Genomic DNA, 25714 nt, shown 5'->3' on the forward strand with positions numbered 1-25714 from the left:
AAAAATGAAAATATTTAATACAAAATAGTTTGTGTAACGTCTTATATATGGCTTCAAAAAATATAAAATATAAAAATATTATCTATAATTTATAAATATTTATTTATATATGTATTGAATAGACACTTAGTATAAAGGTTTAGAAGTTGGCACCTAAAATGCAACTTGAAAATAAATTTGTATGTAAAATTTGTATGTTGATTATTAAGAATTGTATTTTTTAAAATTGATTAGTATTTTTAATTAATTAATAAATTTTGCAGCAAAGAAATACATCTCTCTCTCTCTACATATACATACATACATACATACATACATACATATAATGGCAAAACTTAAAAGAAATATTCCATCACTTAAAATGTCAAAATATGTTTACCATAACAATACTACTAATTATTATACAAATATTTTTAAAAATAAAATAAAATAAAATATGTTATATATTCATAAACATTAGTGCAATGAAACTTAAAAGTTGTGGGTGAAAGTTGAAGTTTTCAATAAAAGTTTATTATTGACAAGTTTACAAATTAATTGTAGCATGCAAAACAATAATAAATATATATTATAGTAAATAAGGAAGTGTTTTTAAACTTTATAAGTGCACATTTAATGTTTTATTTAAAAGAGAACATCAATATTCAATTTACTTAGTTTGAACATATTATGATACATATGTTTATTTGGACTAGAGAAATGAGATAAGAAATTTATTCAAAAAAATGGAAGTTGAAAGAAGTGATTCTGTTCCTTATACTCCTCTAATTATATTTAAACTTAAAGTGATTTTGTTGCATTCAGTTTAGCTATATTGTCTTTTAAAATGTCATTTTTAGTGTTTTGATACCAAAATGATAACGTGGACAATAGTTTTTTAGTAAAAGACATAAAAGCCAGTGAGATATTCATTTGGAAGATTCACCAGTCCACCACTCTCTAAAGTTAAATGAGAATAATATAATGGAAATGGCCTTTGAAAGCAATTTTTTTCAAAAGGCTAATTGACAGCGATATTATCCACACCTGTAGCTCAATCGAAGGAATTCAACTAAAGTAGAAAAGATATGGAAAACAACGCCATAAAAAGTGTGCAACACACTACAATACAAATAGATACCAAGGACCAGAAAACTGGGGCATCAGGAATCTCGTGTACATCCACGCAAACACTGGATGAGAGTCTTAATACAATCTGAGGGCTCTCATACAACATTACAACAGACCGCATGATATCAGGAAATTCCTGAATGAGAAAGGGAACGTGAACAAGATTCATCAACTTCAACACAAAGTTCGCCAGCTTCTGCATTCAGTTACAAAGTTCAGAGTTCGCAAAGTACTCAGGCTAATATTGAAATCGGATTGTCAAATTAGCTTCAAAGTTGAGATAATCACAATATACATTTATGATATGTTGGACTTACAAATTGTTCCCTGTCTTCTGACGCTTTCACTTGTCTCTCGAGTTTCTACACTACTGAAAATGTCGTCACATCGGATTTTCGGATGAAGCACCCAACAGATGAATCCATCCAAAAGTCTTAACGGTTATGCACACATCTCAAGATCACGATGAGATGAATGCAGTATAATGAATTAGTACACAGGAGATGGCTAAGGATTGATACAAGATACAGTGTATGAGTACAGGATAGAGGCTATTGCATGGAATGTAAATAGCGGTCCAGTCCTTGCTCTCTACTCTTGATCTGTAACTTCCGCATGGCTGCCGTCTCCAGTTGCCGAACTCTTTCTCTGGAAACCCCGTATCTGTGTACATCGAAGTTATTAATAACAAAAATTTGTACATTTGAAGAAATTGTAGATCACACTACACATAAGAGACTACGGTATCTGACTAACTTTTGATGTCAACATCCACAAAACAATTTAGTCCCTTGCCTCACAAGGAGAGGCGGTATGTATGATCTACTCCTACGACGACGCAGTAAAGAAAAACAAAATATACGACACCAACCACAAAATGAGGACCCTTCGGTTGTAAACCCCAAACTTTAAACCTACGGGGTGAAAATGGAAGTAAGCTGCTAATGTTCTGAAGTGCAGGACGCACCTGTAACTGATGCTCTCTAGTGACATAACAGAACCATCTTCTCGGCCCACTCCATAATGAAGTCGTACAATATCTCGTTCCCTAGGGCCTAGCTGAGAAGTAAGTAATTTATCTACATCATCCTGCAGCCAATCAAGATAATAAGTTGCACGTACTGCCGACAAAAGATACATTCCTAGCTGTCATATGCTCTTCAATAACAAAATTGCGCATATACTTGTAAATTGAACTGCCATATTATGTAGAAACAATATCTCCAACATACCTTCATAAGCATTCTCTCTACGATTGTCCAAGGTTGATTTTCGATGTCCCTGTCGGCCACCAACTGTTGAATTCGTGACACAAATATGTTTTAGTAACACGCAGGGAAATCACTCAGAGTGATCAGGTGACGCAACACCTTCGCAACATATTCTAATGTAATACAGCCAAATGGTTGCCTCTAATCCCTTCGATACAAATAAAATGCTAGGTATGAGTAGCTGATGACAAAAGAGAAATAAGCACGTCATGTGCCTTACAAATGAAAGAATCAACTTACACTATGAAGCGTCTCTCCATCACCGCTCTGAAGAGTGTTTCGACCTATTTCTTTATCCAAAGAAACAAGCTTCTTAGTCACCTGGCAAAGACGACCAACAAGTCAGAAGTGATGTGGTTGGAAAACATATTTCCAGCGGAATGTAACTCAACTTCCAGTACCTACGCTTTCATTTAGAAACTAGTATATGAATACGATAATAGACGTTCACGTGACAAGGAAACGAATTAACAGAAGGGATATTTTGAGTAGACCCTCACGGCACACGGCAGTATTAAAACCTAGACCTTAAGCATAAGAACAATCAACTTCATTTCCTTCTCAGCTAGTTCTTTACACTCCAAAACCAATACAGGGAAGATTTACAAAAAAAAAAAAAAAAAAAAAAAAAACTCGCAGCGACCTAAATGATTCTTTCATACCTGCAATGTATTCTTTATTTTAGTGCCAGTCAGATTCGTCGCTTCTGAAATTTCCTGGAACATAAACGAAGATAGTTTTCAGTATCAATAGTGAAACAAGAAATCAAGTGCTTAGGCAACATCACATATCTCAAGGCCATAGCGTAAATCTTTAGACTGTACCTGGACAGACGCGGTACAACCTTCGGACAGCAGTGTCGACTTTGCCTTCCTGATGCGACCCAGTGTATCATGTACATGAACTGGAAGTCTCACAGTTCTGGAGTGATCGGCTATCGCTCGAGTTACTCCCTACAAATTCGCAATAAATGAAAAGGAATTGTAAACGTCAGATCGTCCAATCTACGATTCACGCAGAAACTACTCTAATGCACCACAAAGTCTCCGTCAGCTTACTAGTTAATACGGGCTCCTAAACAACGCAAAATAATCGATTGACACCAATTCAGTAAGATCTTCAAGTGTGATGCGTGTGTATGATTACCTGGCGAATCCACCAATGAACATAAGTTGACAGTTTGTATCCCCTAGTGTGATCGAACTTCTCTACCCCACGTAACAATCCGATGGAACCTTCCTGTGAGTACGAGTGTCAGGTAAAAGGCATTAATGTGCGAAACTTCCTATGGAGGATTATCTGTGACGAAGCCATTCATAGAGTCTCGCAGATAGTATTGACAGTAAGGACATCATCAAATCCACACTAAGTGTCCCGAAAGATTTCATGGTTCAGGAGCACAATACTTGCAACCGTTGCACCTACTGAATCGTTTGGTGAAATGCTTTAAAATGCTAGAAATAACACGGAGTGACAAAGAATGCACCTGAATCAAGTCTGCCATCTCAAGTCCGAAGCTATGATATTGTTTTGCAACAGAAACTACAAGTCGCAAATTTGCCATCACCATCTTATCTCTCGCCCATTCTGCTTCTCCGAGTTTCCTCACTAAATCTCCTACCGATAGGTTCATGTGAGGAGCCCACTCTTCATTAGAGGGTACATAACCAAGCTCGGCAGCCAATCTGCAATACCACAATCAATCAGCAATCGTGTGATCTCTACCAAGCACAGAAGCCGATGTAAACAATTTGAGGTATTCATGTCATACAACCCAAATACCAGCGACTTGGCCAGCAGCGCTCCCTACCAGCAATTAATCCAATCTTTAACAAACATTAGCATTACCGGGACATTTCATGAATTCTAAGGTACTTCAATGCATACAATTTGCAATCTAATCTCTTTACGTTGTCTCACTTGTGACAAACCAATTCAGACAGTTAAGGGACAAAGGGGCATGAGGCGAAAATCAAGTAAGAATTTAAACTTACTTTTTTCTCTCTTCTAAAAGATTGAGGCCGATTCTCAATTTCTTAGACAGAAAAACCTCCTCCTGCTTCGTCAGTAGGTTAATCTTCGTAATTTCTCGCAGGTAAGTAGTCAAGTAGTCCTGAACCCCATCAAATTTGACACGCCTAACACGTTCTCCCTTCTGATACTTCTTCAAGGGGTGGATCGTAAGAGCATCTGGAGAGGTAGGCTTCCCTGCAATTGCAACACGTCTCTGACGAGATTCCAGGCGCCGAGTACGAGCAGACGGACTGCCGGATTTCACCACCAACTCTGTCGTCATAGTAGAGGTGCTTTCGGGGCATGCGTCCTCCACTAAGCTAGAATCTAGTTTTCTCTCAAACTTCGTCAGCTTCCCTTCACCTCCCCGCCTTGCTGTATTTAGGTCTTTCAATTGCTCTCCAGACCTAAAGTAATCCACCACCTCCTCTGAGCCCTCGGTGTGGACATTTCCTGTTTCCTGTAGGCTAGTATCTTGCTTCCGCTCAACTTGCTTCAACTTCCCTTTACCTCTTCGCCTTGTGACCTTTCGCTCTGTGACCTTCTCTTCATCTGTAAGATCTTCAACTGCCAGATCTCCTGTAGCAGTTGAGGTACTCCCAGGGGATACGTCCTCAGTCACTTCCAAAGAAAAACTCTTTTTTCCTTTGCCTGCCCGCCTAGAATTCTTCTGCTCTTCCATCTTCTGTTCATGCATAAGCTCTTTGAGTGTTAATGCCCACTGCGCTTCAAGCATTGAGCGACGGAGGAGAGTAGAGGCGTCAGGCAAAATACTCGAATATCGAGACAATTCATCCTCCGACAATGCAATGTTCTGCAACGCAACACCGGATATATGCTCGTGGAGCACTGTAAGAGCACGAGCGACTGATTGTTGTTGATCACGAGATGGTAGCTCTACGCGTCCTGCGACTTTGCATTTCCGCAAGGACCCTCTCGTCTTCTCCTTTTTCACTGCAATCTGTTCCTCGTTACTACTGGTTAGAGAACTAGCGACAACAGGAGGCGAAGGTTTATCACGGAAGCATGCGGCTCCAGCAGTGTCTTGTGAATATTGAAATCTGCCCGAGTAACTCTCAACATGCAGTGATTGCCCATAGTGCTGTTTAGTCTGTGATAGCTGCAGTCCGTGTAGACCGATCACACCTAATGCATGCGCCATCTTGGATGCGAAGAAGATCCCTGACGTTCCAGACGGCAGGGCTTCACCACGATTGAGACACTCAAACTAAACAAGGGCCGCGAACCAAAAACTTCAAGACCCTCATACCCTGTCAAGATCAATGCGTAATTCGTAAATTACCAAACTACAATAAATGCAACATCAATTTCAACCGCGAAGATCCGAAGCAACACAAAGAAAACAAACAAAAAACAACAACAACAACCTCATAATCCAACTACTTTCCAAGAGTCGAATTCTGCCTGTACCTGAATATCACAAGATGAATAATACGCCAAATATACATTCACATCACAGCAGCTACCTCTATCCCTTCAACACCAAAATTCTCGTCCCACAAAATCCTTGAAAATGCCGCGACAACACACTGCACTGCACATAGCTGGTAACGAAAATACTATCGGACAAGAGAATTAAGGCTCAGCGTGCTCCATTCGTATCAAGCGGCGGAAGAAATGTCAGACTTGGAAGCAACTGGCTGCAATGCGTGCAGCAGAAGGGGCAAAATGAAGGTCAGGAATGAAAGGCGCTGGACGAGCGGGGAAGTCGACCAACGAGAGCGAGCTCCGCCTCCATAGCCACCACCACACTCCCAAACTCAAAAAGCTTAGGTGGACAAAAAGCAGCCCCCGCAAAGAAGCGGTGGCCCTGCGTCTCGCCGGGTCAGGATCCGAAATCCTTCAGTGGACCCTGTGAAAGGCCCGGTGCGGGCTCCGGGGTTGGGGATTGCGTGGGAGCGAATAGGAGCCAAGAACGCGATCCAGAGGGATAATGTTGTCCAGATATTTTACCCCCTCTCCTCTTCCATAAAGTTACGCTGGGTAATAAAGTTGGGCTGTTTTCACCTTGCGCAACTACTTTTCCTTTTTATTTTTGTTTTTGTTTTTTTTGTCACTTCATGCAGAGGTCCAGCCGAAGTGTATTCATTTGCTTTGAAGTGCCTTTTTCTCCTTTCTTTGCCCCAAATAGAATTCCAATGCTTGTCTTCGAAGACTGAACTTCATACAATGCTTTTCTCTTGATATTATTACTGCACTTTTTACATCTTGAACCTCTTTTTCATTAACAAAATGATGGAGATCTAGAATGGGCTTGTGATATTTCTCCATTGCTAAAAGTGCATTCCTGCTGTAAGTTTTGGGGCTTGCAATGCTATTATGTCCACGTACAGTTTTAACTGTAGCATTATTATTATTATGTTTGTTAGTTAGTTAGTAAGTTTTTTTTTTTTTTTTTTTTTTTTTTTTTTTCAGATCTCAATTCTCATCATAAAGATATTTATTTTTGTAAATTGAAAATAAAATTAAAAATTTAGATAATGTAATTGTAATGTATTTTATTAGATTTGTAATCAATATTTCTCTTTGAAGATTTCAATTCAAAAAACGTATAAAAATTCAATTTGTTCGAATATTCTTCTATTTTCATTATTTTGTATTATAGGTTTTGGTGGTAATATATAGCTTAATGTTGCCTGACAAACCTTGATTTTATGTCATTTCTACTTCTATTTTATCTTACATCAATGTTAAATTGAAAAACCAAACAGCAAAACTTGCAACATGTCATGTTGATACAAACAGTGGTTAATGTCTTTGAGTAAATTATATTCAAAGTATATCAAATTATGTCAAAGAAGTTTGTACATTGTTTGTATACTGGTAATTTATTGATTTGTATAGCCAATTTTTGAAGGTGAGCTTTAATAGGCTATATCTTACATTTCTAAAAAGTGAAGATTTATTAAAACATTTTTCTAATGAATATTTTTTTATACATATTTCTAATCAAAGAATAGATAAGTAACAACAACAGTTGCAACTTAATGATATTCATGAATTATTTTAAAAGAGTAATTTTGATTTTTTTAAATTCAAGAAATCCTTATAAAATAACCTCTTTACTACACAATGTGTAATACTTTTAAACCATAGTAGTACAATCGAGGTTGAACAATATTTTTAAATTTTTTGTATCAAATAGTTTTGGAATAAGATCATACCAAATGTTAAAAAAATCATACCATATTTAATGGAGTATGTATGATAATAAAAGTTGTGATGATTATTTAGAAATTGTCAAATAATTGCAACAAGAAAGTTTTAGATTCAAAGCCTTCAAATTCTATAGAAATCTTTTGACTTCAATTTTTAAATATATAATATATATACAACTAGATAACCTTGACTTGCAAAAAAAAAAAAATATATTGAATTTTTTATTATTTTTCTTGCTTTTCTTTCTTATGCATGTCTTAACAAATGATTTTTTTGTTTTTAAAGATGTCATTGATAAAACTTACGAACTTTTGTTCTCACTTTAATTTTATTGGATAATGGCTTTTATATTATATTATATTATATTTTATATATATATATATATATATATATATATATATATACATATGTATGTATTAACAATGAATCAAGTATTTCATTTCATGTATAATTATTATTTTTTATAATTATAAACAAAATCTATAGATTTTTTTTTTCTTTTTTTTTTTTTTTTTTTTTTTTTTTAATCTTTGAATGTATGATCTATAAAAGGCTTTGATAAATAAATAAATAAATAAATCTATATATTAGTTAGAATCTTAAGAAAAAAGACTAATTATATTGACTTACCATTTAGCTAAAAAGAATCTAATACTAGATAGTTTATTTCTTTATTCTTCATATATATATATATATATATATTTAATCAATAAGACTATTTTTATTTTTATTTTTTTATGTCTTATGTAAGGTCTTTTAAGAATCAATTTTATGACTTATGTATTAAATTTGATTCTCTTTTAAATGAGGTAAAAATTACTTTTAGATACAATCTATTACATTTTTAGGTGCAAAAGTGAACCAGAAATTTAAAAAAAATCTGATTTTTTTAGAACTGAATATAAGAACACATAATTTCAATAAGGCCAAAAATAAGATTACGTGTTATCTTTTTATTGATATGTTTAAAATGTCATGTTCATAAATCAATTTTGGTTATTATGATTTATATGTGTTGTTGTAAAATTTGATATAATTTATTCAATGGTTATATTATATTATTTTATTTTATTTTTAATTTATAAATTAAAATTTACTATAATTTTTTAATTTTTATATATATTTTAAATAATATATAAATAGATATAACTTCTGTTATTAGTATTCTTAGTAAAAACTTTAGTAAATTTAATTTCCTAAAAGAATACATATTTTAGATGTATTCATATTAATATTACTATTGATCTATATATAGTTATAATATCAAGTTTATTTTAGCTTATAATTGTATAACTAATTTTTGAAATTTAAGTTCAAAAATAAAATAATAATCTTTATATAGTGTTTAATAAATAGTTTATGACTAATAAAAAAATATTTTTTTAATTGATTATTTTTCTTATTTTGATTATAAGTTTAAATATATATTTAAAATTTTTCAATCATTTAGATAATAATTATTTTTAAAAATTAATATAATATTTAATTATGACTTCTTCAAAAATAATTATAAAGTTTGTATATTATTTATTATTAAATTGCATCAAAATATTATTGAAATAATAAACCTAAATTTTATATTATATCAAAGTATCAATATTATGGCTTTTTTGCAAAAGTGTTATTAGGCATAAAAAATAATGTTAGTTAATCTATGCTTTTAGAATCTATTAAAATTAGTCCTACTAGAATTATTAGAAATTCAAGATAATTTACTCGATTTTAATACAACTACTATGTATATCATAATCTAAGTCTTTAAGTGCTTCTACATTACTTCTATTCTAAAAATTCTTCATCTTGTCTAATGTTTGTCTCTTGTATTACTTCCTAGAGCTTATAAAATATGGAGATCTAAATATTGCTTCATTCAAATTCTTTGCTTTGTCTACCAATTATATAAGTGGTATTTCTTTTATTTTAATATGTTGTTATTATTTTATACAAGCTTAAAAAAATTATAGGACTAACATCATTTATGCTTATTTTGGATCTTAAATTTGAAGACCTATAATATGAAAAGAATAATTATAATGTTTAAAATCTAAAATAAGTTTTTATATTAAAAGAAAAAAAAACATAGCTATTATATGCTAAATAAATAAAGATGTTGTAATAGATGTTATAGACATCTAATAAAAAGATTTTAGAAATATTCTTAAAATATTCTATTAGGTTCTAAAAGATTCTAAAAGATTCTTAAAATATTTTAATAAGAGGTTCTAAAAGATTCTTAGAATATTCTAATAAAAGATTCAAAAAGCTTTTTAGAATATTTTAGAAGATTCTGAAAGGTTTTCAAAATATTTTAGTAGATTTTAGAAAGTTCTAGGATGATTAAAGAAGTTATCCAAGAAGATGAATTTTGATTGCACATGCTTGAAGTTTTGAAGGTTTATTAACCAAATTTGTTTAGTGACTTTTCTACAACCTAAGCTCTATCCAACAAAAGAATTGCAAGTTGGTTTAGTTAGAACCTTACTTACAAAACAAGCCTTATGTTAGTTTGTTTCTATATTTGAGAAGAGATCTCTAATCTTGAGTGACTTTGAAGCTTTTTTAGAAGCATTGGCGGAGGCATTTTGAAAATATGAAGGATCATGCTCTACATTAGTTTATGCATCTAATTTTAGGCAATTAGCTTATGACATTAATTGAGATGAATAAGCTCTTATAAGCCAATTCTATTGAAGATCAAAAGATGATGTAAAAGACCTATTATTATCATTATCTAATCCTCAAACATTTAATAAAGCTATGAGCCAAGCTATGAAGTGTAATAATTGACAATTTTAATGTCGTTAAGATCTACATTTGTAGACTTTGGTAAAATAATGCACTAAAAATTCATACTCTGTTGCTTCAATATATATATATATATATATATATATATATATATATATATATATATATATATATATATATATATATATATATTGCTTCTATACTCTAGAATAAAAGATATACAAATTGATGTAGTACCATTCAAACTTCTTATAATTGAAGAAAAGAAGAATTAATTTTAAGAAGGCTTATACTTGTATCATGGTAAAGGAAGCCACAAATTAGAAAATTGTCCAAATAAACAACGTACAATGAAGTTTGAAAGTACAATTGTTCAAAAAAACAAAGACATCTAGCTATAATAAAGACTGTGTAGTTGAACAATCAAACACCTCAAATTCATCAAGATCCATGTGATTTCTACCTAATCTGCTTATTGTTAATTATACCTTTATATCTTGGCTTGCAAAAACTTCATATAAATGCCTTACTAGATTTAAAAGCATCTGCATGCTTTTTAAATGAGGAATTTTTTAAACTTCATAAAATTCCTCTAATACAAAAGTCAAAACCTATATATCTAGAAATAAGAGATGGTTGACTTTTACCTTCAAGTAATATTACTTATGAGATCATAGAGTTAGGTATATCATTTGAAGGTCATAGTAGCAAAATAATATTCAATATTATTAAAACTATGTTAAATCCTATCATTTTAAGATTTTTGTGATTAAAAAGATATAATCCATTTATAGATTGAAGGTTTTTTAAGATTGATTTCTCTATAGAATCTTATTGAGAAAAACCTATCAAGAAGTCATTAATAAAAAAACCTTTATTTTTTGGAGGAAGAACTTTTATGAAGATGACTAATGAAAAAATATCATTTATTATTTATGCAATTTTAGCTTGTAAAGAAGCAAGCTTCCTAGTAGCTATCTCAAAACAATACAAGAAGTTTTAAGACATCTTTAAAAAAAAGAATTTTGACATATTGCCAGAGCATCAATCATATGATTATACCATTGATCTTCAAGAAAGGGCTCAACTACCATTTGGCCCAATCTACAACCTATCACAAAATGAGCTTTTGACATTAAAAGATTATATTGACAAAAAACTTATAAAAAACTTTATTTGATATTTCAAATTTCTAACAAATGCACTAATATTTTTTATAAAGAAAAAAGATGGATCTTTATAAATGTGTATTAATTATTACAGCCTCAACAAAATAAAGGTAAGTAATTTTTACATATTACCATTGATATTAAGGTTTTTATAGTAATTCAATCAAGCTAGGATTTACATCAAAATAAATCTCTATAAAGCATATAATTTAGTATAATTTAAAGAAGGAAATAAATAAAAGACATTATTTTAGATAAGATACAAATATTTTAAATATAATATCATATCTTTTAGATTAACAAATTTTCCAACTATATTTTGGCATTTGATGAATGATGTTAATTAAAAATTCCTAAAAAAATTTGTTATCTAGTATCTTGATAATATCTTAATTTAATCCAAGGTTCTTGAAGAATATTATCAAGATATGAAATTAGTATTATAAAAATTAGAAGTTATAGGATTATATACCAAATTAGAAAAATATATATTCTATCAGCCAAGAATAGATTTTTTTAGATATATTATATCCAATGAAGGCATATGAATGGATCTAAAGAAAATTCAAGTTGTAATAAAGTGGTCAACTCTAATGATAGTATAGAATGTATAATGTTTCCTTGAATTTCATAATTTTTATTAGATATTTATCAAGAATTACTCCCAAGTTACTATTTTTTTTTGCTTGAATGACATCCAAAGACAATTTGGAATAGAAACCTCAAGCATATAGGGCTTTTCAAAATTTAAAAACAACTTTTACTATAATTCCAATCTTATTGCATCTAGATTTCATGAAGGCCTTCTATTTAGATACTAATGCTTTTGACTTTGTATCAAGAGCTATACTATCTTAAATAAAAAAAAGATGGAAAGTTCAATTCATTTACATTCTATTCTAAAAAGTTTTCAGGTACAAAAATCAATTATAAGATTTAAGATAAAAATATTTTTGTAATTATAGACTCTTTCCAAGAATGACATTACTTATTAGAAGATACTATACATCTAATGGCTATATATTCAAATTACAAAAACTTAGAATGTTTCATATTAGCTCAGATTCTGAATTGCCACCGAATTCATTAGAATATGTCATTACCTTATTTTGATTTTGTATTTACATATCAACCAAAGAAGTAGGAAAGACTATCAAATGCTTTATAAAGAAGATTATATTTTGTTCCAAATGCTAGAGAATCAACATTTAATTAGCAATATACTACTGTCTTGAAGTCAAAATAATTTCATCTATGTATTACTTCTATGGTTATACTTGTTGATTTAAGTTTTTTTAAATAAATTTGTGCGGCATCAACTATGAATTCATTAATTCATAATATCAAGTAATGCCTTCATAACAATAAGTTAACATTTGTGGAAGATCTTTTGTATTTTAAAGATTATTTATATATTCTAGAAAGACCAATGCAACTTTTTGTTCTTTAATCTTGTCATGATTTTTTAGCCACAAGACATTTTGGATTGAATAAAATATTAAAACTTATCTCCTAAGATTTTTGGTGGCTTTAAATATAAAAGACAATGAAGGACTTTGTTCTTTTGTATGACATGTATTCAAGTTCTAAGAATTTTCATCATCATTTTGATAGATTTTTGTAGCCATTGCCAATTGCAAAGCATCCATGGTCTTTGATATCAATGAATTTTATCATTGATCTGCTACCATCACCTATATTTGATGCTATCTATGTTATTATGGATCAACTTATAAAGATAATGTATTTTTTTTGTGAAAAATGACAATTTTAAGAGAAGAAATAGTAAGGCTCTTTTTTAATAATATATATATTGATATCATAGCCTACCTAATGGCATTATTTTTGGCAAAGGACTTCTATTTATATTGAAGTTTTGAAAATCTCTTTTTGAATTATCAAAGGTAGATATCAAACTTTCTTTTGCTTTTGACTTTCAAACTAATGATCAATTAAAATAAGTCAATCAAGTTTTGGAGCAATATTTGCAATGTACCATCAATTATCAATAAGATGATTGGCCTTTATATTTATCTTTAATAAAGTTTTCTTATAATAATATTTTTTTTGCTTCAACTAAGCAAAGACCATTTTATGCCAATTGTAGTAACCATCCAAAGCTTAATTTGTTAGATACAAAAAAATATAAAAATCTAGCAATTGAAGATTTTGCAAAAAAAATATTATAATTCTACACAACTTTGAAGCTCTATTTGCAAGTAGCTCAAGATTTTCACAAAGTATCTTTAAATTTTTTTTAAAAAGAATCCCTTGCTTTTCAAGTTGGTAATAATGTATGGCTTCTTTGACAAAATATCAAGACCAATCGGCCTTGCAATACGTTAAAACTATCAAAGATTGCGATCATTTTGTATTTAAAAGCAAATCAATTCAGTGACTTATGAATTAGAATTATCCATATCTATAAAAGTATATCCACTCTTATATGTTTCTCTCTTAGAGGATTATTTATAATCAATTGTTCTAATAAGAATACAACCATCACTGCCTTGCGTTGAAATAAATAATCATGTAGAATATGAGGTGGAAAAGTCCTTGATTCTTGACAAAGAGGAAGCAAATTGGAGTATTTTTTTTATTAGTGCGGCTATGATATCAATGATCATACGTAAAAACCAACAAAAAAATCTAGTTAATGCATTGCAAAAGGCATAAGAGTTTCATAGATTCTACCTTTAAAAATGTAAACTTATTTTGGAATGACTTTTTTATGAAGCTACTGCTAAGACATTGTATATAACAAAGAGAGCATGTATTACTCACAACAATCTTAGTATTAGTGTATCTAAGTTATGATCCAATATGAAAAATTGGAAAGTATTTAGAGAATCTTTAAATCATGAATCTCAAAGTAGAGTCAGAGTTGGAGCTTTTCTTATTATTATAATCAGATCAACTGTTCCAACCCTTGTAACTTTTGTAAGATCATTCTCAAAATGAAGCTAGATCTTCTTAAAAAAAGAAATATACATGCTAAAATCAACTCAAAAAAAAAACCTTGAAGATGATGCTTGAGCTTTGATCATTCTATTGTAGTTATAAAATTGATACTTCTTGTAGAATTCAAAGTTAAAAAGAGAGGTGATGTTACAAACATCCAATAAGAAGTTTTTAGGATATTTTAAGAATATTTTATTAGATTTATAAAGATTCTAAAATATTTTTAGAATATTTTAGAAGATTCTTAAAATATTCTAATAAATTCTAGAAAGTTCTAAGAAGATTAAAGAAGTTATTAGAGAAACTTCCTAGGATTGCTTAGTCTTTAAGCAACATGGTTACTTTTCAAAAAACTTCTTAATATTTTGTATATATTGGAGTTGAGGCTGATGGAATTCTTAGTCTCAATAACATATTTCTTGGAGCTCTAGCTCACCTCTCTTGGTGTTGATTTTGTACTCATCTGATTTAATCAAGTTCTTGCTAGCTTTTTTATTAAAACTCTTTTGTTCAACTTCTTGTTTGGTCTTTATATAGTGTATTTATAATAATAAAAGATGATTTTATCTCTTAGAAGAACATTTGTTGTTAATAGATATGATTTCTACTGTAGTATATTTAATAATATACTTTTATTATTAAATATAGTATATAATAGATATATTTTTAATTATATGTATAAATAGTTAATAGATATTTTAAAAAATATACGTTTAAAATAAGAAAAAAAATAAATTATAATGACCTTAAATCAAAAAAGCCTTTTGACACTTATATTAGTAAAAATATATTATGCTTCAAAAGAAAAGTGAACAAAAAAACTTTGCTTTGCAACTTTTCTATAAGAGTGAGGATAATGAATTGACTTAGAAAAAATAACTAGATATACAACAAAAATTATTGATATCTCTAGGCCAAATGGAATTGCATCAAATTGGCTAAAGTATAAAATCATGTTGGTCAAGAGTTGTTATTATATTATGAAGGACCTTGAATGGAATTTCAATATAAATATCAAATCACCCACTTAATTTCAAGCCAATGAATTAGAATAGAAATGGATATAAATTAGAATAAATTGTTGACAAAAATATGTATTGTCTAATTATATAAACATATTTATATATTAATGGTGAAAAACAAAAGACTTATTTAAAATTTAATCCATGTAAAAGTATTTATCAAGAGTGAGTTTTTTTACTTTGTTTATTTCAATATTAAATGCCAACTTTATTGAGCTTAATTTTAAGTGGATTATTGAGCATGTATTATTATTATTATTATTATTATTATTATCATTATCATTATTTAATAAATTATGTATATATATGTAAAATATTATAATTTCTAAAACTTAAAGTTATAGATTATTTTTGTACTTTATTTATTTATATGGATAATTTATATATTAGTTTTATAGTAGAAATTCATATTGTTATCCATGGAAAATATGCAAAAAATTACTTAATTTTTTTCAAGAAATTACTTATAAAGTCTAACCATAAAAAAACAATTTTTTTGTTAAGTCATACAAGGACGTATTTGAGACTAGGAATAAATAAATAAAAATATAATATAAAAAAATAAATACTAATTATTAATTAATTAAAACTTATGAAAAAATAACATAAAATATAAAAATTTAATCTTCAATTTTTCATAATTATTTAGATGGTCATTAGCTATTGCCATTTTTTTGAAATAATCATTTTTTTACATTCTTCTAATTTTACTTTGAAGAAAAGTTGGCAGTTTTAAATAAAAATTTACAGTTTCAAATAAGAGATCTCATATATTCAAGGATCCCAAATATTAGAAAGTGCAAAAATATACATATATTAGTATATATATAGTATAATAAACATTGAAAAAAATCAAATAAAAATATAATTATATTCAACTACTATTGAGTATATCAAATAATACTCTTTATAAGTTTTAAATAGTAGATATCAAGCTAAAATTTAGTGTTTTATTATGAATATTGTGATTATAAAAATTAGTGCTCAAAAATTTAATTTTAATTTTTATATTTTTAACATGCTTATTTTAAGTAAAAATATTTATCAAAATTAATTAAATTTACTGAAAACAAAAAACTTTACATTTATAAACCATTATACATACTAACTGTGATCACCTTTATCATGCCCCTATCCTTAACTCGATCTGCTTGTGAATATAATTTCCACGATGTCTTGCTAATTTTCTAATCGCTTAGGCGTTAGGCGTAATCAGGATCTTGGAAATGACTTACCCACGCTGATGAACAGAGTCGTCACATACATAGATGAATGAAAACGTCGGACGGACGCGTCTTAGGGTTCCGTTCGAGCCCCTTCCGAATCCCCTCACCTTACTTAACCCGCCTTCCCACTCTCGGTCCTCACGAATCCACCGAAGCTCGCACTTCATCTCGATTGCTTTCCGTGCCTTTTTTCTGACTTGTGGTTAATTGTCTTTTTGTCTTGTACCAGTCATGTACTGTACTCCGAGGTCTTTGTCTACTGATTTATTAACGTTTCGAGTAGAAAGCGTGGGCTTTCTCTTTGCATTTTCTGCCTCGGTAGAATCGTTCTACTGTCAAAAGTTTTGCTGATCCTTATTGTACTGCAGTACAGAGTGTGGAGGAGATATTATCGCTGCAGTCCAACGCAACACCGTGTGTTTTTTGAGGATTGAATGACTTATATTCTGAATTCCTAAAGTAAAATGTGGGAGATGATGAGACTTATTCGCCTTGCCCGAATGTATCCTTGCGATACATCATGTGGGTTGCGACTCATGATTTGCACATCAGTGTGATCCCTTGGTCCTATGGTCTGATCTATTTTTATTGCAATGTGCAAGCGTGGATGTGATGATGAGAAATTGTCGCCCCAGTCCTACTCGGACGCGTAATGAGTTTGCTGAGGATTGACTATTTATCAGTCTGCTTCCTCTACTGCCCTGGGAATGGTGCTCACTGAATGAACCGTAGAACGGTGGTCCTCCTTTAGCGTCGAGCCACTGTTTCATGTAGCTGACATTTCTAGAAGAATGAAAGCCGGCTGCCTTGATCTGAATGTAGACTTCGCACATCTGTCACTGTCAACGGTTGGAGATTTACCTCCTCATATTGACGTCTCCAAAATTGTGCAATATCAACGCTGGTGCTTCGCCCTCAGAATGTGACCTGTTGATGATAGTTCATGTACGGGGCGGATCACTACATTTCACACACACACTGCTCTTTCGTTTGTATTTCCGTTCATGCGTGATTCTGAAGTCGAGCCGTAAATTGGCTAGGATTTATATCCAAAAGAATATAAGTTAGTGGTACTTGAATTGTGATATACTTCAGCTGGCAATATGTTTCGACTCGGTTTTCTTTGCACTATTTTCAATATGTTTTGACTCGGTTCATAAATTGAAAGTGAACTTTTGTGAGCGTTGAAATTCGAGCTTGGATGCATGAATGTCCACAATACTGCTAACAACCGAACCTGGGCAACTTCGAAAAATAATATGCAGCTTCAATTCTGACACTCCCTCAAAGTCAGCTCGCTTGTTCATCTTGTGCTGTTGGTGTCACTTCGTCAGTTTAACTCCGTTTGTCTCCGTTTGTGGACAACGGTGCTCAGCCGTGACTTCTGCATGCACAACCACGTAAGTTACAGAGTTTCCTGCAGAATCCTGCAGCCTGCATATAAACCATTTCACTTGACACTGTTATTGCGAAACTTCAGAAACCTCCACAGTAACGCAACATTTTACTACAAATCACTCATCACGTTGGGTACTGTTCTGTGTCTTCAAACAACGTAGATATGTCAAAAGTATCTGCTTCTGTCTTACCAAAAAATACATGAATGAGCAGGCAAAGATCAAGGCATGAGCTAGTATAAAAAGGCACAAAGCGTTAATTCAATTCGTGCATCCAGAGCGGATGAAACTCGTCCTCATCCCTGCCATGTCTTCTCCGACAGTACCAATTGAAAGTGATCAAAAGAGAGCACAAATCGGTTGTCTGCGCAGCCCGACTTGTATTTCGTGTGCAGAGCATGAGGGTGATATGTTCCGTTGTGATATGATTGAAATCTAGACTCCTTGCGTAAACCCCCAGGCAGTCAATACGCACTTTAACCCAAAAACTACAGTATCCTTGCACACCCACAACCTAACACCTCACAACCATCCCATACACAATATGTGAGCAGTACCGAGCAACGACAGACCTCCTAGGCTCCACAGAGCTTCGCTTTTTGTTTTTAGTTAATACAGCAAAAGCAATCGGAGTTAGGATTTCTTCATAAATTTGACAAATGATCTGCCCCCACCCACCCCACCGCACGCCACCTTAGTCCATGCCACCCCCTAACACACCCACCCCCTGACGCTTCGCAGCCATCCTATACACAATGCTGGCGACCATTGCCCACCACGAACACACAAAACACGCAAAATATGCTCGCCTCAACCTGCGCGAAGAGCACGCAAGCTAAAAAAGGAAACACCAATTCCGCGCTAATGAATGTTGAATGCCAGCCAATCCCAGTTACGTCCGGTTCGAAGGAAATCACTTCAACGACCCTGGTACCCAACCCGAGAGCTCGAGTAGCCACTAAAAATTAGATGTCAATAAAAGTTAGAAATGCGTGTCTGATTATCTAATCCACATCGGAGCAACTATTCATCAACACATAGCACATCGGCGGCATCAATATACATACGCTTGGAATGTTGCTTCTGAAAAAATGCAACGGAATCATAAAAACATTAGCTCGGGCTGAGTTTTTAAAGCAATGCGATGAGCACAATGCGATTAGCACATTAGCTCGGGTTGAGTTTTCAGTGCAATGCAATGAGCACAATGCGATTAGCACAAAGCGATGAGCAAATTAGACGGAACATAGAATGCATCTGATGATGCAACATCCCGAAACAGCACGTTAACATCCCAAAATGCACCAGTAAATATATCATTGGTTTGTTTTGGTTTAGTTTTTTGATGAAAACAATAAGGCATAAGTTTTCATGCTGTTGGCCATGAAAAAGCTGTAAAAGTTTAATTTGTGGTTGCTAAGTCAAAAATTGACCACTCATAAAGAAATGTTGACCAAGAAAAATAAATTATATATGCATACCAATGGAACCATTTATATTTCATTAGTGTAATTTGATAAACTTAATATTTATTTACTACAAAAATTTAAATAGCTAAGTTATAAAATAGATGCCTTAGGTTTGGCAAGGTAGATCTATTCATTTGGATAAATTGGAATGAAACATAAGTTATCTAAGTGGGTAGCCAAGCTAGGATGCTTCCCATGTGATTATCTCCAATATAGGTACTACCCATCAGAATATGTAATCTTATTAATGTTGTGTTCAATATTTTTAATTTACTTTAAATTTTATAATGCCTTGCAAACTAGGTGGGTTTCTGGTTTAAGTTAATGTGGTACAGATTAGTGGAATAGAAGGATTTCTATCAACTTGTATTTTATTTATTTATTTATTTAATTTCCTATTTTTCTTTGATAGCTACTTTTTAGGGATCTCATTTAATGTTGGTTGGAATGGCAATTCATGAATTAATACCGTTTTACTTCATTAGTTAAGCGAGAGAGTTATAATTTATTTATTTATTTATTTTTTCATGTTTTGCTTTTGTTTTGAAATGTCAAGTGAGGTAGAAAAATATTGCTGAAATAAATTGTAAATTTGAGGATAAAGCTTGTGTATTGTAATATTTTGTAGAAAAAATATACAAAACTTTCAATTTTTGTAAAGTGTTTTTTTTTTTTTTTTTTTTTTTTTTTAATTTTAAGTTCACAAATAATTAGAAGATTATATATATATATATATATATATATATATATATATACTTTAGCACGTCATGAAAGACTTTAAACTATAATATTTTTTTTTGGATATAGAATTGTATTTATTTATAAAATATTTATCTAAGAATTTAAACCAAATAAGATATTACAGTAAACATAATGTTAGTATTATGTTAAAGAACCAACTAATATTGTTTGTACATTTTTTTGGAAATACATCTAAATATTTGAAAAATAGGTGTGTATTTAAAAACCGCAGCTAATTCAAAAAAAATAAGAAAACAAAAATCAACTTCAAAAGTTTCATGAATGAATTCATTATGAATTCTATAATTAAAAAGATTGTAAATACATAAGAATTGGTATAAAGATTTTATTCCTTTTTGTAATTTTTATAATTTTTTAAAATAATAATTCATTTAAAAAAAATTCTAAATAATTTTTATATTTTTTTAAAAACCTAAAATTTAAAACTTGTATAATTTCAGGAAGAATTTTTAGAGCTTGTCAATGCATATGAAGTGGCACCACCATCATTGCATGAAACAACTTAAACTTCTCTACATGTATTAGACTTTTTTACACTTTCCCTTGACAAATCCATTTGCTATATCACATGGTTAGTAGTAGGTCAACAACTTTCTTCTTTAGTGCTACATTCAATAATTGCGTCATGTACTTCAACTTCTTTTGTCTTATCATTCAATGATAATCTTCTATTCGTCAATTTGTCTCTAAAAGGAGAAACACTTCCCTTTGTATCATAATGAAGTAGCTTGGAATGCAATACTACCTTCTTCTCAAAGCTATCAAAAACTTTTGAAGAATAAGCACCATCTTATTTCATTTATTGCTTAAAAAAATAAATCTTTTTAGAGAAATCCTTATAGTCTTGGCTTGTGATTTGAGCATACTTATTGTCATTATAGCCTTCCAATTTAACAATCTTATATATTGTAATATTGCTCTCTCTTGTATTTTCAAGTCCCAACAAAAAAGTGATGTCATGAGATTATTCAATTAACACTCCTACCACTGATCAAGTATAAGAACTTAATGGTTGCAAATAAATAAGTGAGATATTTTTCAAAGAAAGTAGATAAAAAAGAAATAAGTATATACATATATTCAAAAGAAATTAGAATGGCTATTGTCAAAATACATGAAAAATTAATGGTCTTTGAAACTAGACTAGAAGCAAGAAAGGATTTGACAAGAGTGAGGAAGGCCTCACTCTTGCTTCTCTATATATTATATAATTAGAAGTTGTATAGGAATACTTTATAAGATCTTCAACACGTGTCCAATTTGTATAACATAAATTTAACTTACAAAACAAATTCCTTCTATGTATGCTATATGATTCGCTTGTACTATAAGCTCCCAATACGTTGTCGTATTACATGCTATCTAGCTTGAGAACACATCCGATGTCTAGCTGTGGAAGATAAAATGATGGTTTGCAAGTATTCAAGTAGTCTAGTGGGTTTCAACTATCTAAACACAAACTATTTCAGATTTCAATATAAAAGCTTAATCTCAATACAAAGTGCTTAAAATACTATTTTTAATAGCTTCTTAATATTATAAGCATAAATTCTTTTGATATTTGTTATTTTTATTTCTATTTTATTTATTTATTTTTATTTATTTATTTTTATTTATTTATTTATTTTTTAAAATTATAACCTTAGACAGCGAGCCTCAGCAAGTTATAATTCTCAATCTGACCATCTGATTATTGTGAGACTTCTACCACTAGTGTCTTTACAAGTGTTCTAAATGCTCAAGAAGTTCAATCCAATCCAACTTACAGATTGCAAGAAAATACCATAAATCCATGCTGAAGTTCCTTGACCGCCGCTTAGAAGGTTGATGACGAACTTTAACTTGCAATTTCTCCTTCTCTGACTATTAATTCTCATTCAAACTTTGTGTGCAGCTTTGCCTTTAAGTCCTCGACTTACCGTGTCAAAATTCACCTTATTCCAGTTAGTAGATCTCAGATATTATAAAAACCCTAAACAACTTCAATATGCCAATTTTTGATACCTCTTTATACTAATGATCAAATATCCTCTATTTGTACCATAAGATTAATACAAATTTTTGCAAGCACTTAGTATACTCAACCATCTAGACACTTCTAAAATTTCAACCATAGATGTCTCTCCAATTTCACAAAAACAGTCAAGAGTACTAGCCTTTACTTTATTGCAAAAACCCAATTCACCAATACAAACATTGACTTTGAGCAACGATTGTAAAGTCCTTCCAAATCCTATGAAATCCAATTCTACACCTTTCAAAGGAGCTTGAAGCTAGCTCTCCGACCCCAAAATCTCAATCTCCGAATGCCCCCTTCTTTATCCTCTCCTCTCCTTTAACTGTGTGAGGTCTCCTATTCTTCCACCTTGGACTCCGAATTGGAATAGCAGACCTGCCTCCATGGAATTCCCGCCTCTAAGAGGATCTTTCCATGGAAAGGATGTTTCTCCAAAACGGCATAGAGAACGGAACAGCTTGAATTGAAACTGAAGCCTCCGTATTCGGGACTTCATTGGATTGCCCAACCAAGTCAAGTCTCATACTGAGTAAGAGGTCCATACCAGGACCTGGATTGGATGTCCCAATGATTGGGTCAAATTGATCCTTCACATCAGACTCACCCGAATATTGAATTGGTTGTTTCTCCTTTTGCCAACTCTTGGTAAGAACGGCTTGAATTTATTCTACCAAATTTACTGGAGAATCTTAAGGACCTCGATTTATCTCCTCAATTTTTTCCTGGCTTTGGATCTGCTGATCTAGATTATTGAAATTGAATGGAGCATTACATTGTTGATAAGTATGCCCCGATTGCTTGCTATTCCCATACACTGGCATGTAACTATCACTAGCTCTAGGATTGAGACATTCACTAGCATAATGACCAATCTGTCTCTAATGAAAACAACAAAGTGGTCTTCTTGCACCTCCGTCAGGCATATTGGGTGTCTCCACCAGTGTATACCTACTAGGCTTGTTCTATGTAGGATTAAAAAATGATCATGGTCATCCCATTGGTATGGAGGATACTTGCTTCGATGACGCCGATGGAGCATACGCTGTTGTCACGTTCGGTGGTATAGCTTGCAATGAAGTAACATTAATTGGCCTCTGAATATTGGCACTGAAATTGGTCACTATTTTTAACATCCAAGATGACTAAATATTAATAAATCTTTTCCATTTATATTTTCACCATATACTCGTGTTGCAACACAACAATGTGTAATATGTGGCTAATTTGTTGGCTAAGTTTTCAACCTATCAATCACCTATTGTCACGGACATAATCATGTAAGCTAATAATTACATATAGAAATAGGTAGAAGTAAGTAAAAGTAGGTGAAAGTAAGTTAATTCTATAATATTTAATATAGAAGCTTCCTAGAAATTTCCTAGACGCTGCTTTGACTTCATAGGTGTCTTTAATTGACTTTTTTGGATTAGAAATGTGGTCAACAAGTTGGCCATGTGCCACACATGTTGTTAGCTTGAAGATCAAGCTAACTATGTGGCCCACACGTAGAAAAACTTGCCTTGTAAGTCAAGGCATGTGCCCTACAAAGTCAACACATATTGGAGGTCCTATAGAACGTCGCTACGTAGCCCCTAGTTAGAGAGTATATATAGAGACAAGAGTGAAGGCTTCTTCACTCTTGTCAACTCTTTTCTTGCTTCTAGTCTGTTTCAAGGGTCTCTAGTTTTCTTTTGGCAATAGCCATTCCAATTTCTCTTTCAATATATATACTTGTTTATATATATTTTGTTACCTCTCTTTGAGTGAATGCTCACTTGTTTGAATTGTTTTTCCATTGAGTTCTTATCCTTGACACCTATGAATATATATAAAGGTGAAATTACATCTATAAAGCTTTTAGGAAGCTTTTTTATAAGAAATTATAAATTATTTTTTACTTTTATCTACTTCTATCTATTTATATTATCTAAGTAATTATTAGAATAAATATGTATGTTAATGACACCACTCTATCAAGAAACCAAGTGAAATAAAGATCTCTTATTGTTACCAGTATACCTTTGAGGTAGCAATTTTGAGTCTGTACAATACTGGCTTTTATTGATAATGTATTTTTTAAGATTACCTTTATTATAAGGCTGAAGTCTTATTTGGTACATTCACCTAAAATGCTCAATGATAGGTTTAAATTTTCATCGAATGCAATCACTTGTAAAAACAAATAAATTTTTACAATAATCTAAAAAAAAGATCATTGACCATAGACACGACTTTTGAAGACTTTGCATACAATTGGCCTTCTACAACATATTTCTAATGCATCTGTCTAATTTTCATCTTAATAAGTAACATCAATTTGAATTCTTTCTATAAGAACTGAGCATACATAAGAAGAATCAAAGGCATCTTATTATTAAGCAATGAACAATCTCCACTCTGACATATAGGCATTGTGTAGAGTTGTTAGATGAATAGTCAATAGCCCTACATTATTAAACCTTTCAAATATAGACATAGTCTCAGCTATAGTATAATATAATGAACATAATATAAATGAATACAATGTAATTAATATAATGCAAATAACAACTCAAATCGGTTATTACAATGATTACAAAGAAAATATAGGATGAATTTAATAATGCAACATTCCAAAACATCTCAAAATATAATAATTAATATCTCTCTAATTTGAATTTTGGTTCAATTTTGATTTAGTTTTTTAATGAAAATAATGACAAATATAACCAATCAAAGAAGGTTTTTAATTCTTCTTATTTATCCCTTATATTTGTCTTTCCATAAATTATTTTATATAATAGATATATATCTTATATATAGCTTATTATTAGGGATATATATCTATTGTAATTATTACCTAGGTAATATGAATAGGTAGAATTAAATAAAAATAGATTAATTTCACAATACCTTCTAGAGAAGCTTCTTAGATACTCTTTTGACTTTACATATATTTGTAGTTGATTGTTAAGTTAGAAACTTGATCAACAAGCTATCCATGTATCACATGTATTAGTAGCTTGTGGAATAAGCTAACTATGTGGCATCCATATAAAAAACTTGCCTTGCAAGTCAACATACATGTCATACAAAGTCAACACATTTTTGTAGGTCCTATAGAACATCTTCATATAGATCCTAAATAAATAGTATATACAAAGACAAGAGTGAAGCCCTCTTTATTCTTATCAAATCTTTTCTTACTTCTAGTCTAGATTGAAGAGTTTTTAGTTCCCTTGTCTTTTGGCAATAACTATTCTTATTTTCTTTTTAATATACATACTTTTCTATTTCTATTTCTTTGAGAGAGTCTCACTTATTTATTTGCTTTCATTGAATTCTTGTCCTTGACAAATTGATAAGAGTACACTTATAATATTAGAGATTTGT

The 25714-nt window shown here is 31.1% G+C and overlaps 1 protein-coding gene and 1 non-coding gene across 2 annotated transcripts; one reads left to right on the forward strand and one right to left on the reverse strand.

The window, feature by feature from the left end:
• Positions 1 to 1349: 1349 nt before the first annotated feature.
• LOC112291464 (uncharacterized) lies at positions 1350 to 6078 on the reverse strand. The gene is made up of 10 exons (XM_024538889.3): positions 5826 to 6078; positions 4376 to 5665; positions 3868 to 4066; positions 3528 to 3620; positions 3206 to 3334; positions 3044 to 3097; positions 2622 to 2702; positions 2343 to 2405; positions 2078 to 2199; positions 1350 to 1773 (listed from the first exon to the last, which is right to left on the reverse strand). Exons 2-10 carry the CDS (start codon positions 5554 to 5556, stop codon positions 1662 to 1664), a joined length of 2034 nt encoding a protein of 677 aa, XP_024394657.1. The 5' UTR covers positions 5557 to 5665; positions 5826 to 6078; the 3' UTR covers positions 1350 to 1661.
• An 11224-nt stretch (positions 6079 to 17302) lies between these two features.
• Positions 17303 to 17388, forward strand: LOC112291961 (small nucleolar RNA U31b). The gene has a single exon (XR_002972567.1). It is a non-coding gene; the product is annotated as a small nucleolar RNA U31b (small nucleolar RNA).
• The last annotated feature ends 8326 nt before the right edge of the window (positions 17389 to 25714 follow it).

The sequence above is a fragment of the Physcomitrium patens genome, chromosome 14, assembly GCF_059467195.1.
Source record: "Physcomitrium patens ecotype Gransden chromosome 14, ASM5946719v1, whole genome shotgun sequence".
In the NCBI taxonomy this organism is placed as follows: domain Eukaryota; kingdom Viridiplantae; phylum Streptophyta; class Bryopsida; order Funariales; family Funariaceae; genus Physcomitrium; species Physcomitrium patens.

Coding starts and splice junctions, on each gene's coding strand:
- LOC112291464 (XM_024538889.3), bottom strand. CDS start 5,556: ATGGCGCATGCATTAGGTGTGATCGGTCTACACGGACTGCAGCTATCA. Junction 4,067..4,375: donor CTTTTAGAAGAGAGAAAAAA/GTAAGTTTAAAT, acceptor GTGGTATTGCAG/ATTGGCTGCCGAGCTTGGTT. Junction 2,703..3,043: donor AAATAAAGAATACATTGCAG/GTATGAAAGAAT, acceptor CGTCTTTGCCAG/GTGACTAAGAAGCTTGTTTC.